Raw genomic sequence first — 18,639 nt, 5'->3', positions numbered from 1 at the left:
CCTTTGAATTACACAGGTTCTGAGGCTAATTACATGCAGATAAGGCACCTAATGAGTTTAATTACCACCTTAATCAGCCACAGAACCTGTGTGATTAATATGTGTTCAGGTTTGAAGGGATGAGGTGACAACCGTAGGCACCCGTACGCCCTTAATGGACATCAATGGTGGTTAATAAACTCACTTGGTGCCTTATCTGCATTACATTAGCCTTAGAACCTGTGTAATTCAAAGGTGTTTGGGTTTAAAGAGATGAGGTGGTAACCCTGGGTGGAGATGTGCTTGAGATGACGGTCTACAGAAAACCGTTGTGGCTCTATGGGTCACTATGTACATAGTACCCTTTATTCATTCACTCAGTATTATCTATCCCAGGTAGGTCAAACTTAGTTGAGTTGAATTGAGAGGACCACATGTTCTTCAAGGAGGTCTACTGAGAGCCACGTCTACTTCATTCTTGAGAAAAAAGGTTCATACCGCTTAAAATACTGGTAAAATTAATTTTAATTAATAGAAAAAAGGGGTGATAGAACATTTCCTAAAGTAATGCAGAGTAGGACTCAGAGGGCCACATGTGGACAACATAACAACATTTTGATATGCCCGATCTAACCCTTTATACATAAAAAAGAAACTAAAAGAGGATGTTTTGATGGGAGTTGCACCTAAAAGGTAATCTCATATTTTCTTTCAGATCGTTCAGAAATGAGGCCTGTTATACTGTATATCAAGAGGTTCAAGAGAGACCTCTGAGAACTATGGAGGAACACTGTGGAGACATCCCAGTATAGTGCAAATAATTATCAGTTTATTATTCATTGACAGAGAGGAGTGTCCTGTTTACATCACATGACCAAACCAATAAACATGGACCTACACCAAGCAACTGAGAGGATATTAGACCTCACCCTGGAGATCATCTACCTACTGACCGGAGAGGTGAGGAGGATTCTGAGAGGTTGCATGACTTCACTCTTGTCCCCAAGAATAAATCATAGACTTGGCTGGAGCAGGATTCTGGGAAGTCTTTTGCAACTGTTTTCTCTGTTTACACAGGATTATCAAGTAGTGAAGAAAATAGCTGGTGATCCATTAACACCCAGCAGCCGTCTTCACAGGACATCACCCATCACAGTGCCTCCACCTCACTGCCTGACAGCAGAGGTAACCAGTGCCAAGAAGGTTCTAGAAGTCATTAAGAAGATGATGGAGCTGCTGACAGGAGAGGTGAGCGGTGGTGGGAATTCTGGGACATTATCCAGTAACAGACAAGGGATGTGTCTGGATGGTGACTGTATCATTGTGTGTGTCAGGTTCCTATAAGGTGTCAGGATGTCACTGTCTATTTCTCCATGGAGGAGTGGGAGTATTTAGAAGGACACAAGGATCTCTACAAGGACGTCATGATGGAGAATCAGCCGCCCTTCACATCACCGGGTAAGAGGAGACTTTATTGTAAAGGAGAGAGCAGTACGGAGGCTCCACCTAGATCCCCCATCATCTGATAAACACATAGAAACTTATTTATGGTGAAGTAGGAACAGGAAGAAGTTTTTGGCAGTAATGGGAAAGATTCGTTGACGATGTGTTCATTATATGGGAAGAGAATGAACAGTCATTAGCTCACTTTTTTGAAGATATCGGTGCTAATAAGTATGTAATACGCATTACAAAAACAGTGAGCAGTATATCCATAAAGTAGATGGGACCATATGATTGGATGTTCATTTTTGCACTAATATATTTTGTATTTTTGAATGGATATTTGTGGAAAAGTAGTGGAGACTGGAGTTGGAGCTTTGAAGCCAGAAATTGGATTGGCTGCTTCAAGAAACCACTCCACTCTTTAAAGGTAGATTCCTTTAAGAGTCCTTGAGCAAAGTCCTTGAGCAAAACCTTAAAAAAACGATTTAACCAATCAGCGTCCACTCAAAGCAAATATTAGTTTTCGGTGGATTTGGCCCAAGATGCAACACGCACACCCCCCCTTTCCTTAAAATAAATGGAGAAAAAAAGTGGTTAAAGTGAATGTACATGCCCTGTATAGAATGGTTATCCACTGCATGGTCTGCACTGATGTCATATAACCCAAAGCTTGTGTTCAATTGTGAACTGAGGGGGGAAAAATGCGTGTGATGCTCCGTGAGGTCTCTACATCCTTGGAACATAATTTAACTGCTCCAAACAGGCATTGATTGTACAAAATGAAATAATAAATCTTATTTATGCTGCTCTTTTAAAAAAAAAACACATAGAAACAATGTATTCAGTCAGTGTGTGTGTTTCCTACAGATGGATCCAGTAATGGGAACCCACCAGAGAGATGTTCCTGTCCTCTGTATTCCACACAGGGAGGTCACACCATCCCTCATCATCATCAGGTAGGTTGAATTAAGCAAATAGAACTCAAACAGAATTCTAATCTATGGAGGACATTCTTCTATGTAATCTCTTGCTCTTTTTTTACAAATGTATTCTATCATCTTTGGGGTTTAGGGTGAAGAACTAAAAGGAATTAAAGATGAGTTTAAAAAGGAAGAGGAAGAAGAAGAGAGGTTGGTGAGTGGAGATCAGCAGTCCATGGAGGAGGGGGAGATGATTATGAAAAGTAAACAGGAGAAATCTTCTCTACATATGGACACAGGTAAGTCATAAACACTAAATACAGAAAAGAGTTCACATTTGGATTTAACTTCTATAAGTATCAAGTATGTTGATTGTTATACGTTTGAATCATCACTAAAAAAGAAAAATCCAAAGGGGCAGTTGATCCAGAGGAGGGCAAACCACAAAAAATTTGGCCCAATTTTCTATAGGATAAAAGAATTCCTTCCTGATCCCAAAAGGCAATCAGGTAACTTCCCGCATCAACTTTATACAAATAGAAGTTTTCCCAGCCTACTAAGACAAGGTCACATAGAAGACTGTTCCTCATTTTTACAGCAAATAAACCTTTTGATATACAGAGGCGAAACCATTTTTTCTGCAGTTACGTAAAGTGTATGTTGTCCTTGTTCAATAATATATTTACATGCTTCAGTACAAAAAATGTAAAACCTTAACTGTTGATAGCAAGATCATCAATATACCTACCTCACAATCAAATGTCCCCAACAAATGAGGTGGAGGAATTGTATGTCATATGGTTTATGAAAACTCCAGTCCAGTACATCATCTCTATTCCATATTATAATGTCATGTTCCCAACAAATGAGGAGGAGATACTGTACACCATATGAAAGGTCCATCTCCATTCCTCAATATAATGTCACGTTCCCAACAAATGAGGAGGAGATACTGTACACCATATGAAAGGTCCATCTCCCTTCCTCAATATAACGTCATGTTCCCAACAAATGAGGAGGAGATACTGTACACCATATGAAAGGTCCATCTCCATTCCTCAATATAATGTCATGTTCCCAACAAATGAGGAGGAGATACCGTACTCCATATGAAAGGTCCATCTCCATTCCTCAATATAATGTCATGTTCCCAACAAATGAGGAGGAGATACTGTACAGCAGCCCTCAAAAATTCTCGCCCGCTCGCATTTTGTGAGTGGATTTTGAGGGCTGGCAAGAAATGCTGCCTGGAAAGGGGGGTTCAGAGGGGAAAAGAGGGGAGCCGCCGGCCGGATGATCAGAGCAGGGAACATCACAGCTTTCATTTCAATAGCTGTGTGTTCCCCTCGTCGCGCACCGTCACAAACAACCCCTCCTCTTTTTCCGGGACTTTGATAGGCAGATCACCTGTCCAATCCTAGGACGGGTGACGTGTATCAAAGTTCCCTGGACAAGGGGAGGGGCTTATGTGACGGCGCACGGCGGGGGAACACACAGCTATTGAAATGAAAGCTGTGATGTTCCCTGCTCTGATCATCCGGCCGGCGGCTCCCCTCTCTTCCCCTCCACAGGTAGGCTGCATTGTGGGCACAGGCTGCATGGTGGGAACAGGCTGCATGGGATACAGGCTGCATGGCGGGCACAGACTGCATGGGGCACAGGCTGCATGGGGCACAGGCTGCATGGGATACAGGCTGCATGGTGGGCACAGGCTGCATGGTGAACACAGGCTGCATGGAGGGGCACAGATTTCATTGGACACAGGCTGCACGGGACACGGCTGCATGGTGGGCACAGGCTGCATTGGCTGGCACAGGCTGCAATGGTGGATGCAGGCAGGCTGCATTGGTGGGCACGGATAAAGTTGTTAAATGTTTTATGCAGAATTAAGTTATAAAATCTCCATTCCTCAATATACCATCATGTTCCCAACAAATGAGGAGGAGATACTGTACACCATATGAAAGGTCCATCTCCATTCCTCAATATAACGTCATGTTCCCAACAAATGAGGAGATACTGTACACCATATGAAAGGTCCATCTCCATTCCTCAATATAACGTCATGTTCCCAACAAATAAGGAGGAGATACTGTACACCATATGAAAGGTCCATCTCCATTCCTCAATATAACATCATGTTCCCAACAAATGAGGAGGAGATACTGTACACCATATGAAAGGTCCATCTCCATTCCTCAATATAACGTCATGTTCCCAACAAATGAGGAGGAGATACTGTACACCATATGAAAGGTCCATCTCCATTCCTCAATATAACATCATGTTCCCAACAAATGAGGTGGAGATACTGTACACCATATGAAAGGTCCATCTCCATTCCTCAATATAATGTCATGTTCCCAACAAATGAGGAGGAGATACTGTATACCATATGAAAGGTCCATCTCTATTCCTCAATATAACGTTTTGATTCTAAATGATTAAATAGAGACACTATGTGACCTTGGTGTCCCACCTACCCCCAAGAGCTCTATGTAACCCTTTGGTACTTATTCAGTGGTCCTGAAGTGATAAGCAAATCTGCCTGGGTTTGATCTGCAAACAGTTTCACAAATTTTGTTTATAGTTTGCAAATTTTTGCGGTGAACCCCACTGAAGTCTATGGGGGGGGTGAATCTAATTACTCATTCTGGCTATTTGTAGGACTAATGAGCTTGCCACTGTCAAACAAAAGGCATGAGAAACCAGAAAAGCATGAGCCATTCCTTCCCATCCCCCATACTCTTCTCTTTCAATTATTCTTATACATATTGATCTTCCCAATGCTGAGCATGAAGAAAACTTATAACATGTATTTAAAAATCTGTTTTCCAGCAGGTGGACGCTGTGTCTGGAATATCTCTGAGGAACGTCTGATGTCATCTCCAGATGATAATGCAAAATCTGATGACATCACACAACACTTTCCAGGAGAAAACTTTATTGCTCAGAACACACCGAGATCAATGGATCCCTCCGATCCTCAGGAGTCCTCTGATAGATCACATGATGTGACTCCAGAGACTCATCTAAGATCTCCCAGTACGGAGAGGTCAACAGATCCATCTAATCCTGAGGAACCTTCATTAAGCCAGGAAGGGGTTCACACAGGAGCGAGTTCATTGTCATGTTCGGTGTGCGGAAAATGTTTCACTAAAACCAGAGCACTCATTGGACATCAGAGAATTCACACGGGCGAGCGTCCTTATTCTTGCTCCGAGTGCGAGAAAACGTTCACCAAAAACAAGAACCTTCTTAGACACCAGAGAGTTCACACGGGTGAGCGCCCTTATTCGTGTTCAGAGTGCGGGAAATGTTTCAGCCAGAAAGTAACCCTTCTGAGACACCAGAAAACCCACACAGGGGAGCGTCCCTATTCGTGTTTGGAGTGCGGGAGATGTTTCATTCAGAAAGGCGCCCTCCTTACACACCAAAGAAGTCACACAGGTGAGCGTCCTTATTCTTGTCCAGATTGCAGGAAAAGTTTCAGTCAGAAAGGAGACCTGCTTAAACATCAGAAAATTCACACCGGCGAGCATCCCTATTCATGTTCAACGTGCGGGAAATGTTTCATACAGAAAGGAGACTTTCTTAAACATCAGAAAAGTCACCCCGGGGAGCTGAACCATTCATGTCCAGAGTGCGGGAAATGTTTCATTCTGAAAGGAGACCTTCTTAAACATCAGAGAACTCACACAGGGGAGCGCCCTTATTCATGTTCAGAGTGTGGAAAATGCTTCACTCACAAAGGAAACCTTCTTACACACCAGAAAATTCACACGGGCGAACGCCCTTACTCGTGCACCGAGTGCGGGAAATGTTTCAGTCAGAAAGTGAGCCTCCTTAGACACCAGAGATATCACACGGGTGAGCGCCCCTATTCGTGTTCAGAGTGCGGGAATCGTTTCACTGAGAAAGGAAGCCTTGTTAGACACCGGCGATATCACCACACGGGTGAGCGACCCTACTCATGTTCAGAGTGTGGGAAACGTTTCACTGAAAAGGGAAGCCTCCTTAGACACCAGAGAACTCACACGAGTGAACAGGCATGGTAGGTATATGTCGATTCAGGAATTCTAGAGATATAAGTATACCGAGGAACGTTTGTAACCCTGTGAGCCTCATATTATCTGCGGAGAGGACAGACTCAAGTGGTGCACTCTGCATGCCGCAATGTACTAAGGGAGGAACAGAACACTAAAGCTTTTCAGGGTGTGATTGACCACTTTTGGCCTCCAAGGATTAGATTATAGTAATATGGTCCCTCATTCTCATAGAAAACACACTTACCCAGAGGACACCCCAACTGTGGTCATTTGTGGGCAAATATGACGGTTCATGGGTGTGATGGACCCTGGGAACCCCGCTTGGGTGCTTCCTCCAAACAGTGCCTCCTGCCCTCCAAACCATTCCAGCAGACCGAAACGCTCATACCAGCCCTTTCACCCCCAAGCATCGTACATAGACAAGATGTTGAGGTAAAACCAAAGGAATGACTGTTTATTGAACAGAAGTACGGGGTTTTTATACACTTCAAAAGTAGGGCTGTCACCACATGAACAATAAAACCAAATATTACTCAAAACATCACACCGTGGTTAGATAACGAGGTAAAGTTGACAGAAGGCTAAACCCGTCATGTAGGGAAACTCCAAGAGGATTAGCCAACAGACAGAAACAATAGGAGTACAAAGGGAGTTACAAAAACACTAAAGCTTTTCAGTGTGTGATTGACCACTTTTGGCCTCCAAGGATTAAATTATAGTAATACGGTCCCTCATTCTCGTAGAAAACACACTTACCCAGAGGACACCCCAACTGTGGTCATTTGTGGGCAAATATGACGATTCGTGGGTGTGATGGACCCTTGGCACCCCGCTTGGGTGCTTCCTCCAAACAGTGCCTCCTGCCCTCCAAACCGTGCCAGCAGACCGAAAAGATCACACCAGCTCTTTCACCCCCAAGCATTGTACACAGACAAGATGTTGAGGTAAAACCAAAGGAATGACAGTTTATTGAACAGAAATACGGGTTTTTATACACTTCAAAAGTAGGGCAGTCACCACAGGAACAATAAAACCAAATATTACTCAAAACATCACACAGTGGTTAGATAACGAGGTAAAGTTGGCACAAGGCTAAACCCGTCATGTAGGAAACTCCAAGAGGATTAACCAACAGACTGAAACAATAGGAGTACAAAGGGAGTTACAAAAACACTAAAGCTTTTCAGGGTGTGATTGACCACTATGGGCCTCCAAGGATTAAATGATAGTAATATGGTCCCTCGTTCACATAGGGTGTCACCGGGGTAAGTGTGTTTTCTATGTGAATGAGGGACCATATTACTATAATTTTAATCCTTGGAGGCCAAAAGTGGTCAATCACACCCTGAAAAGCTTTAATGTTTTTGTTTTATTGTTCATGTGGTGACTGACCTACTTTTAAAGTGTATAAAAAACCCCGTACTTCTGTTCAATAAACAGTCATTCCTTTGGTTTTACCTCAACATCTTGTCTGTGTACGATGCTTGGGGGTGAAAGGGCTGGTATGAGCGTTTTCGGTCTGCTGGAATGGTTTGGAGGGCAGGAGGCACTGTTTGGAGGAAGCACCCAAGCGGGGTGTCAAGGGTCCATCACATCCACGCCTCGTCATATTTAAGAAATAAAGAAAGCTGCGCTAAAAATCCAAAATAAAGGACATCAAGGAAAAAATGTCTATTGGGAACATAAAACACCACCACAGTGTGCCTATAAATTAATGTGCCCATCCACCGTAGCTGTTGATTCAGCTTACCAGACGGCAAGCGTAAGAAGGCAAGTGGCTATAGCCCAGCCAAGGCCTTTAAGCTTGCTAGCGATCCCGGTGTTCAGATGGCGGGGGGTAAATCTCCAAGGCTCACTCGTGGTGTCCACGTATCTACACAATCAAATGGAAAACCCAGGTAACTCTCATGTTCAGCAGTCCGTGCATTCAATCGCAGGTGCACTTCGGCTTTTTCATTCGTCATATTTGCCCACTTCTGGTCTGATATGGTGAAACCCTCCTTTTCGTTAGGGTGTCATCCGGGTAAGTGTGTTTTCTAACTCTAGTAATTTGTGGGCAAATATGACGATTCATGGGTGTGATGGACCCTTGGCACCCCGCTTGGGTGCTTCCTCCAAACAGTGCTTCCTGCTCTCCAGACCGTTCCAGCAGACCGAAAAGCTCATACCAGCCCTTTTACCCCCAAGCATCGTACACAGACAAGATGTTGAGGTAGAACCAAAGGAATGACTGTTTATTGAACAGAAATACGGGTTTTTATACACTTCAAAAGTAGGGCAGTCACCACATGAACAATAAAACAAAATATTACTGAAAAAATAAAACACCAAATGGTTATATAACGAGGTAAAGTTGACACAAGGCTTAACCCATCATGTTGGAACCTCCAGGAGGATTAGCCAACAGACAGAAACAAGAGAAGTACAAAGGAAGTGACAAACACTAAAGCTTTTCAGGGTGTGATTTACCACTTTTGGCCTCCAAGGATTCAATCAAAGTAATATGGTCCCTCATTCACATAGCAAACACACTTAACCAGATGACACCCTAACTGTGGTCATTTGTCAGCAAATATGACGATTCGTGGGTGTGATGGACCCTGGGAACCCTGCTTGGGTGCTTCTTCCGAACAGTGCCTCCTGCTCTCCAAACCATTCCAGCAGACCAAAAAGCTCATACCAGCCCTTTCACCCCCAAGATGTCGAGGTAAAACCAAAGGAATGACTGTTTATTGAACAGAAATACAGGTTTTTATACACTTCAAATGTAGGGCAGTCACCACATGAAAAATAAAACCAAATATTACTCAAAACATCACACAATGGTTAGATAAAGAGGTAAAGTTGACACAAGGCTAAACCTATCGTGTAGGAACCTCTAAGACAGGGATCTGCAATTAGCGGACCTCCAGCTGTGCCTCTGCTTCTGGGTGTCATGCTTGTGGCTGTCAGAGTCTTGCTATGCCTCATGGGATTTGTAGTTCTGCAACAGCTGGAGGTCCGCTAATTGCACATCCCTGCTCTAAGAGGATTAGCCAACAGACAGAAACAATAGGTGACTCAGTTAACTCAATTAACAATGGGAATTCACACCTAGGAGGCACACAATGGGAAAGACACACTTAACAATAAACAGTTTAGGGCAGGAGACCCAAGCATCAGGTTGTTTTGAGCTGATCATATCAAAATCTGCTCTGAGTCTAGCAGGAGGTTGGCGCAATCAATGCTGGTTTGGGCACAGAGACCCCAAATCCGTATCTGGGCCCTCCAATTTCCAGATTCTGTGTGTTTTGGGGAGACATGGACTTGAATCCTAAGTAAAACTACTCCAAAGGTCTCCCCTAGGCATACACCTCCCAAAGAATAGAGCCCCCTCAAATGCCAGGGCCCTTAGTCAGTAGGCAAGAGGCTAGTCTACAGTCCTCTCCAAAAGCCTCTGTCCAGGTTGGGTCTGTCACATTGGGCAACCCACTAGCAACTATGACAACAGTTGAGCAACAAAGATGGGTAAAATCCTGGAAATTAAGACTATACAAGAACAACAGTACCAATACACAGGTACCAAAGAAGCAATGGCAAAACATCTCAGCCAATCAGAATTGTTTTTATGGACCTTTTTATAAGTTGCTATTGGCTGACACATGTCGTTGCTCTTCATTTGCTCTCAATAAACCCTTGGTCCAGGCTACCTATAATTAATAATGAATGTGAAACTTCAATTACTATTCCAAATAAAGCTCCATTGTATTATGTTTCGTTTACAGTCCTTTTTTCTTTTTCTTTTTTAAAAGAACCTTAAAGTGTCACTAAACCCACATTATAAAAAAACTATCAATAAATGGTGTATTCCAGGCTGTTTAGCTCTCAGACCTATTTCTGCGTCTCTCCCTCCAGCAGCTGAAAGCCGGGTTCTCCCCCTCTCCCTTCCAGCAGCTTCCAGCTGCTGGAGGGAGAGACACAAACCCAGTGCAATGTTCTGTAAATGTCCTACTGTCCCGCTGCACTAATCCCCCTCCCTGGTCTTCCCTCTTCTGATTCCCCTCTGTGGACCTGGGCTCCCTCCCCCCCCTCCCTCCCACCGGCTTTCAGCTGCTGGAGGGAGAGACACAGACCCAGTGCATTTTTCTGTAAATGTCCTACTGTCCCGCTGCACTAATCCCCCTCCCTGTTCTTCCTTCTTCTGATTCCCCTCTGTGGACCCGGGCCCCCTCTCCCACCCCCGCCCCTGCAGCACCACCGGCTTCCCGCTCCTGCCGGCTGCTGACGCACAGACCAACAGAGAGTGAGGGAAGGGGCCGGTAAATATGTAATTTACCGGCCCCTTCCTTTTCTGAATTGGACACATTGAGCGATCGGTACCGATCGCTCTTGTGTCCATTCATAACTGAGCATAGTAAATTGTGATTACCATGCTTCAGTTTACGAATGAACAGGAGCCTCTGCCTCACATTTATTCATCTTCATAGCAACTGGCTATAGAGCAGTGATGGCGAAACCTTGGCACCTCAGATGTTTTGGAACTACATTTCCCATGATGCTCAACTACACTGCAGAGTGCTTGAGCATCATGGGAAATGTAGTTCCAAAACATCTGGGGTGCCAAGGTTCGCCGTCACTGCTATAGAGAAAGGAATTGAAGAATCCGTGTCCTCAATTCTTTTTTCTGTCTCAAAGGTGAGATGTTACGGGTCAGTTTAGACAGCATTGTAAAAAAAAAAAAAATCATTTAAAAAATGTAAAAAATAAAAAAATATAATTTTTAAAATTGTAAAAAAAATGTAAATATCGGAAACAATTATTTAATTGCAGTGTTATTTATGGAATTAAGGTTAAACTCACAGATACAGATTTAGCCACTCTGGACGGTGGTCTGAGGGATAGCCTGTAATGCACAGTGCCCTGGATGCCACTGCCAGTGGTCAAAGGAGGCCACACATAGTGCTGGATAGTGATCTAAGGGGAAACCTCAGACCTGCTGTAATTGTAATGTACTACACACTCAGTCTGCTCTCTGCTTTGGATGTGGGCGCCTGGCTGGCGGTGGTCTCGTGAGTCGGGACTCGGGAGTGGTACAGTCTCGTCGGGACTCAGGAGTGGGACAGTCTCGCCGGGACTCGGGAGTGGGACAGTCTCGTCGAGACTCGAGAGTGGGACAGTCTCATCGGGATTTGGGAGTGGGGCAGTCTCGTTGGAACTCGGGAGTGGGACAGTCTCATTGGGACCCAGGAGTGGGACAGTCTCGTCGGGACTCGGGAGTGGGACAGTCTCGTTCTCGTCAGGACTCGGGAGTGGGACAGTCTCGTCGGGACTCGGGAGTGAGACAGTCTCGTCAGGACTTGGGAGTGGGACAGTCTCGTCGGGAGTGAGATAGTCTCTTCGGGAGTGGGACAGTCTCGTCGGGAGTGGGACAGTCTCGTCGGGACTCGGGAGTGGGACAGTCTCGTTCTCGTCAGGACTCGGGAGTGGGACAGTCTCGTCGGGACTCGGGAGTGAGACAGTCTCGTCAGGACTTGGGAGTGGGACAGTCTCGTGGGGAGTGAGATAGTCTCTTCGGGAGTGGGACAGTCTCGTCGGGAGTGGGACAGTCTCGTCGGGACTCGGGAGTGGGACAGTCTCGTCGGGACTCGGGAGTGGGACAGTCTCGTCGGAGTGGAACAGTCTCGTTGGGACTCGGGAGTGGGACAGTCTCGTCGGGAGTGGGACAGTCTCGTCGGGACTCGGGAGTGGGACAGTCTCGTCGGGAGTGGGATAGTCTCATCGGGAGTGGGACAGTCTCGTCGGAGTGGAACAGTCTCGTTGGGACTCGGGAGTAGGACAGTCTCGTTGGGACTCGGGAGTGGGACAGTCTCGTCGGGACTCTGGAGTGGGACAGTCTCGTTGGAGTGTGACAGTCTCGTTGGGACTCTGGAGTGGGACAGTCTCGTCGGGACTCTGGAATGGGACAGTCTCATCGGGACTCTGGAATGGGACAGTCTCATTGGGAGTGGGACAGTCTCGTCGGAGTGGAACAGTCTCGTTGGGACTCGGGAGTGGGACAGTCTCGGGACTCTGGAGTGGGACAGTCTCGTCGGGACTCTGGAGTTGGACAGTCTCGTTGGAGTGTGACAGTCTCGTTGGGACTCTGGAGTGGGACAGTCTCGTCGGGACTCTGGAATGGGACAGTCTCATCGGGACTCGGGAGTGGGACAGTCTTGTCGGGACTCAGGAATGGGACAGTCTCGTCGGGACTCGGGAGTAGGACAGTCTCGTCAGGACTCGGGAGTGGGACAGTCTCGTCGGGAGTGAGACAGTCTCTTCGGGACTCGGGAGTGGGACAGTCTCGTCGGGAGTGGGACAGTCTCGTCAGGAGTGGGACAGTCTCGTCGGGACTCCGGAGTGGGACAGTCTCGTCGGGACTCGGGAGTGGGACAGTCTCATCGGGAGTGGGACAGTCTCGTCGGAGTGGAACAGTCTCGTTGGGACTCGGGAGTGGGACAGTCTCATCGGGACTCGGGAGTGGGACAGTCTCGTCGGGACTCTGGAGTGGGACAGTCTCGTCGGGACTCTGGAGTGGGACAGTCTCGTCAGAGTGTGACAGTCTCGTTGGGACTCTGGAGTGGGACAGTCTTGTCGGGACTCTGGAGTAGGACAGTCTCGTCGGGACTCAGGAGTGGGACAGTCTTGTCGGGAATGGGACAGTCTCATCGGGAGTGGGACAGTCTCGTTGGGCGTGGGACAGTCTCATCAGGACTCAGGAGTGGGACAGTCTCGTCGGGAATGGGACAATCTCATCGGAACTGGAGAGTGGGACAGTCTCGTTGGGTGTGGGACAGTCTCGTCGGGAGTGGGACAGTCTCATCGGGACTCGGGAGTGGGACAGTCTCGTCGGGAGTGGGACAGTCTCATAGGGACTCGGGAGTGGGACAGTCTCGTCGGGAGTGGGACAGTCTCATTGGGACTCCGGAGTGGGACAGTCTCGTCGGGAGTGGGGCAGTTTCGTCGGGAGTGGGACAGTCTCATCAGGACTCGGGAGTGGGACAGTCTCATCGGGACTGGGACAGTCTCGTCAGGACTTGGGAGTGGGACAGTCTCGTGGGGAGTGAGATAGTCTCTTCGGGAGTGGGACAGTCTCGTCGGGAGTGGGACAGTCTCGTCGGGACTCGGGAGTGGGACAGTCTCGTCGGGACTCGGGAGTGGGACAGTCTCGTCGGAGTGGAACAGTCTCGTTGGGACTCGGGAGTGGGACAGTCTCGTCGGGAGTGGGACAGTCTCGTCGGGACTCGGGAGTGGGACAGTCTCGTCGGGAGTGGGATAGTCTCATCGGGAGTGGGACAGTCTCGTCGGAGTGGAACAGTCTCATTGGGACTCGGGAGTAGGACAGTCTCGTTGGGACTCGGGAGTGGGACAGTCTCGTCGGGACTCTGGAGTGGGACAGTCTCGTTGGAGTGTGACAGTCTCGTTGGGACTCTGGAGTGGGACAGTCTCGTCGGGACTCTGGAATGGGACAGTCTCATCGGGACTCTGGAATGGGACAGTCTCATTGGGAGTGGGACAGTCTCGTCGGAGTGGAACAGTCTCGTTGGGACTCGGGAGTGGGACAGTCTCGGGACTCTGGAGTGGGACAGTCTCGTCGGGACTCTGGAGTTGGACAGTCTCGTTGGAGTGTGACAGTCTCGTTGGGACTCTGGAGTGGGACAGTCTCGTCGGGACTCTGGAATGGGACAGTCTCATCGGGACTCAGGAATGGGACAGTCTCATCGGGACTCGGGAGTAGGACAGTCTCGTCAGGACTCGGGAGTGGGACAGTCTCGTCGGGAGTGAGACAGTCTCTTCGGGACTCGGGAGTGGGACAGTCTCGTCGGGAGTGGTACAGTCTCGTCAGGAGTGGGACAGTCTCGTCGGGACTCCGGAGTGGGACAGTCTCGTCGGGACTCGGGAGTGGGACAGTCTCATCGGGAGTGGGACAGTCTCGTCGGAGTGGAACAGTCTCGTTGGGACTCGGGAGTGGGACAGTCTCATCGGGACTCGGGAGTGGGACAGTCTCGTCGGGACTCTGGAGTGGGACAGTCTCGTTGGGACTCTGGAGTGGGACAGTCTCGTCAGGACTCTGGAGTGGGACAGTCTCGTTGGAGTGTGACAGTCTCGTTGGGACTCTGGAGTGGGACAGTCTTGTCGGGACTCTGGAGTAGGACAGTCTCGTCGGGACTCAGGAGTGGGACAGTCTTGTCGGGAATGGGACAGTCTCATCGGGACTCGGGAGTGGGACAGTCTCGTTGGGAGTGGGACAGTCTCATCAGGACTCAGGAGTGGGACAGTCTCGTCGGGAATGGGACAGTCTCATCGGAACTGGAGAGTGGGACAGTCTCGTTGGGTGTGGGACAGTCTCGTCGGGAGTGGGACAGTCTCATCGGGACTCGGGAGTGGGACAGTCTCGTCGGGAGTGGGACAGTCTCATAGGGACTCGGGAGTGGGACAGTCTCGTCGGGAGTGGGACAGTCTCATTGGGGCTCCGGAGTGGGACAGTCTCGTCGGGAGTGGGGCAGTTTCGTCGGGAGTGGGACAGTCTCATCAGGACTCGGGAGTGGGACAGTCTCATCGGGACTGGGACAGTCTCGTCAGGACTTGGGAGTGGGACAGTCTCGTCGGGAGTGGGACAGTCTCGTCGGGACTCGGGAGTGGGACAGTCTCGTCGGGACTCGGGAGTGGGACAGTCTCGTCGGAGTGGAACAGTCTCGTTGGGACTCGGGAGTGGGACAGTCTCGTCGGGAGTGGGACAGTCTCGTCGGGACTCGGGAGTGGGACAGTCTCGTCGGGAGTGGGATAGTCTCATCGGGAGTGGGACAGTCTCGTCGGAGTGGAACAGTCTCGTTGGGACTCGGGAGTAGGACAGTCTCGTTGGGACTCGGGAGTGGGACAGTCTCATCGGGACTCTGGAGTGGGACAGTCTCGTTGGAATGTGACAGTCTCGTTGGGACTCTGGAGTGGGACAGTCTCGTCGGGACTCTGGAATGGGACAGTCTCATCGGGACTCTGGAATGGGACAGTCTCATTGGGAGTGGGACAGTCTCGTCGGAGTGGAACAGTCTCGTTGGGACTCGGGAGTGGGACAGTCTCGGGACTCTGGAGTGGGACAGTCTCGTCGGGACTCTGGAGTTGGACAGTCTCGTTGGAGTGTGACAGTCTCGTTGGGACTCTGGAGTGGGACAGTCTCGTCGGGACTCTGGAATGGGACAGTCTCATCGGGACTCAGGAATGGGACAGTCTCATCGGGACTCGGGAGTAGGACAGTCTCGTCAGGACTCGGGAGTGGGACAGTCTCGTCGGGAGTGAGACAGTCTCTTCGGGACTCGGGAGTGGGACAGTCTCGTCGGGAGTGGGACAGTCTCGTCAGGAGTGGGACAGTCTCGTCGGGACTCCGGAGTGGGACAGTCTCGTCGGGACTCGGGAGTGGGACAGTCTCATCGGGAGTGGGACAGTCTCGTCGGAGTGGAACAGTCTCGTTGGGACTCGGGAGTGGGACAGTCTCATCGGGACTCGGGAGTGGGACAGTCTCGTCGGGACTCTGGAGTGGGACAGTCTCGTTGGGACTCTGGAGTGGGACAGTCTCGTCAGGACTCTGGAGTGGGACAGTCTCGTTGGAGTGTGACAGTCTCGTTGGGACTCTGGAGTGGGACAGTCTTGTCGGGACTCTGGAGTAGGACAGTCTCGTCGGGACTCAGGAGTGGGACAGTCTTGTCGGGAATGGGACAGTCTCATCGGGACTCGGGAGTGGGACAGTCTCGTTGGGAGTGGGACAGTCTCATCAGGACTCAGGAGTGGGACAGTCTCGTCGGGAATGGGACAGTCTCATCGGAACTGGAGAGTGGGACAGTCTCGTTGGGTGTGGGACAGTCTCGTCGGGAGTGGGACAGTCTCATCGGGACTCGGGAGTGGGACAGTCTCGTCGGGAGTGGGACAGTCTCATTGGGACTCCGGAGTGGGACAGTCTCGTTGGGAGTGGGACAGTCTCATTGGGACTCCGGAGTGGGACAGTCTCGTCGGGAGTGGGGCAGTTTCGTCGGGAGTGGGACAGTCTCATCAGGACTCGGGAGTGGGACAGTCTCATCGGGACTGGGACAGTCTCGTCGGGAGTGGGACAGTCTCATCTGGACTCGGGAGTGGGACAGTCTCATCGGGACTCGGGAGTGGGACAGTCTCGTCGGGAGTAGGACAGTCTCGTCGGGAGTGGGGCAGTCTCGTCGGGACTCAGAAGTGGGACAGTCTCATCGGGAGTGGGACAGTCTCATCGGGAGTGGGACAATCTCGTCGGGACTCTGGAGTGGGACAGTCTCGTCAGGAGTGGGACAATCTCATCGGGACTCTGGAGTGGGACAGTCTCGTCGGGACTCTGGAGTGGGACAGTCTCGTCGGGACTCTGGAGTGGGACAGTCTCATCGGGACTCGGGAGTGGGACAGTCTCGTCGGGAGTGGGGCAGTCTCATCGGGACTGGGGCAGTCTCATCGGGACTGGGACAGTCTCGTCGGGATTGGGACAGTCTCGTCGGGAGTGGGACAGTCTCATCGGGGCTCGGGAGTGGGACAGTCTCGTCGGGAGTGGGACAGTCTCGTCGGGAGTGGGACAGTCTCATCGGGACTCGGGAGTGGGACAGTCTCGTCAGGACTCGGGAGTGGGACAGTCTCATCGGGACTCGGGAGGCCTGGCTGTCTGTAATGCACAGCGCTGCTTTGGTCTCTGGCTGTCGCGGTGCACACAGTCGCTTGCTGGGAGCGGAGGCAGGTCAGTTCATGAGGGTAAACCTCCCTCCTTGCCATTATGGTCTCGTTATCGTTCGTTAACGAAAACGGATTTGATTTTTTTTGTCATCGTTTTCGCCAGTGGACAAAAATGTGCTGTACTTTTTTTTTTTTCAATGAAAATGTTTTTGTGGATAAAATTAACACTACTATGCACGCTGCATTACTATTCTCTTTGGAGCGCTCAAAAGGTGTCCAAGTTCTCTTACAATCTTATAGAGTATGCTTAAAAAAATATATATATAATAATGCTGTGAGCCACTAAAGTGTTCGGATTTGACTTGAAGAAAATGTGGCAACCCTATGCACAGTGGAGGTAAGTATGACATGTTTGTTATTTTAAATAAAATAAAAAAACGAGCCTTTACAATCACTTTAATTGAAGAAGTTAGAAGCTGATTGGTTTCTATGCAGAAGTGAGCCTGATTTTGCACTCTCCAGCTTTAGTAAATAACCCACATTGCATATAATGTTGGAGTGAAGATAGCAGTTCCTCTATTCTCCACATGGTGGTGATATAGAGTGCACATGCACAAACAGGAAGTGATGTAAAGTACAGACAGGAAGTGATTAGGTGTATAAACAGGAAGTTCCAGGTGAGAAGTGAGTCGGGAGGAAGTAGAGAGGAGACATTGCTGAAACTGGCAGCCGAGGAGGTAATAAGATCTTATTTTATATTTACACCCAGTAACCCCCCCTGTCATGTCCGTCCTCTTCCTCCATAGTCACTGTGACGCCTTTTATCTCCAATAACTGCTGCTACACATATATTGCATAATGATGTATAAATTATATCTTTTTTTTTTTTTGATAATTTCTTTTTATATTCGTTTTTGCATAATACAAAAAGAGAAATAAGATAAAAACAAAGCTCGCCACGCAGGGCGGGAATCATAAACAACATAACATAACATTCCACCCCCCCTCCCCCCGATCTAGGTTCACCACCCCGTGAGCAAATCCGCCCTCCCGCGTGCAAGGTCCCCAGACCAATAGGTGTACATATACCAACATCATATTAAAGACATTCATATAGCAGCTGTACAGTTCTCATAGTAATGAGTCCCGCAATAATCATCTCCACATACAGCCGCGAATAATCCCAAGGGGGAACGCAGGAACAACAGAGCCCTACACTCCAATATCCATGCCCAGGCAGACCTCCCCTTCCAGCTCAGTGAAGTCCATATAGTCATTAGGCTACAGAAAGATCGCCGTCCTACCAAATCTTCCAAACTTTGTCAAATTTCCTTGGACATCTTCTGCTCGGGTATGTTGCTCTGCTCTATAGAACAAAATCGCTCTGTTGACAAGCCCTTTCCAGTATGACGGTGAGGGCGACACGGGGTTTTTTCCAATAAAGGATCAGTGCCTTACACGCATAAAACAACGACAGGCTAAGTAAGGTACATTGGGCCCTAGTAGGTGCCAAGCCCTCCACCAAGCCAAGTAAGCATGTCGCCCCCCGTCAA

General features: G+C 48.9%; 1 protein-coding gene across 1 annotated transcript in view; it reads left to right on the top strand.

Annotated features, from left to right (window-relative positions):
* LOC141106885 (uncharacterized) overlaps nucleotides 1–18,639 on the top strand; it is a 152,563-nt gene that overhangs the window by 1,091 nt on the left and 132,833 nt on the right. Inside the window, exons 2-7 of the mRNA XM_073597814.1 lie at nucleotides 695–939; nucleotides 1,057–1,227; nucleotides 1,314–1,437; nucleotides 2,293–2,381; nucleotides 2,497–2,644; nucleotides 5,184–6,399. Coding sequence (XP_073453915.1) covers nucleotides 850–939; nucleotides 1,057–1,227; nucleotides 1,314–1,437; nucleotides 2,293–2,381; nucleotides 2,497–2,644; nucleotides 5,184–6,399 — 1,838 coding nt within the window. The 5' untranslated portion in view covers nucleotides 695–849. The remainder of the gene's footprint in view (nucleotides 1–694; nucleotides 940–1,056; nucleotides 1,228–1,313; nucleotides 1,438–2,292; nucleotides 2,382–2,496; nucleotides 2,645–5,183; nucleotides 6,400–18,639) is intronic.

The sequence above is a fragment of the Aquarana catesbeiana genome, linkage group LG08 (genome assembly GCF_042186555.1).
Source record: "Aquarana catesbeiana isolate 2022-GZ linkage group LG08, ASM4218655v1, whole genome shotgun sequence".
NCBI classification, from domain to species: domain Eukaryota; kingdom Metazoa; phylum Chordata; class Amphibia; order Anura; family Ranidae; genus Aquarana; species Aquarana catesbeiana.
The sequence above is the reverse complement of the archived record's forward strand: the minus strand, read 5'-3'. Positions and strand labels throughout refer to the sequence as shown.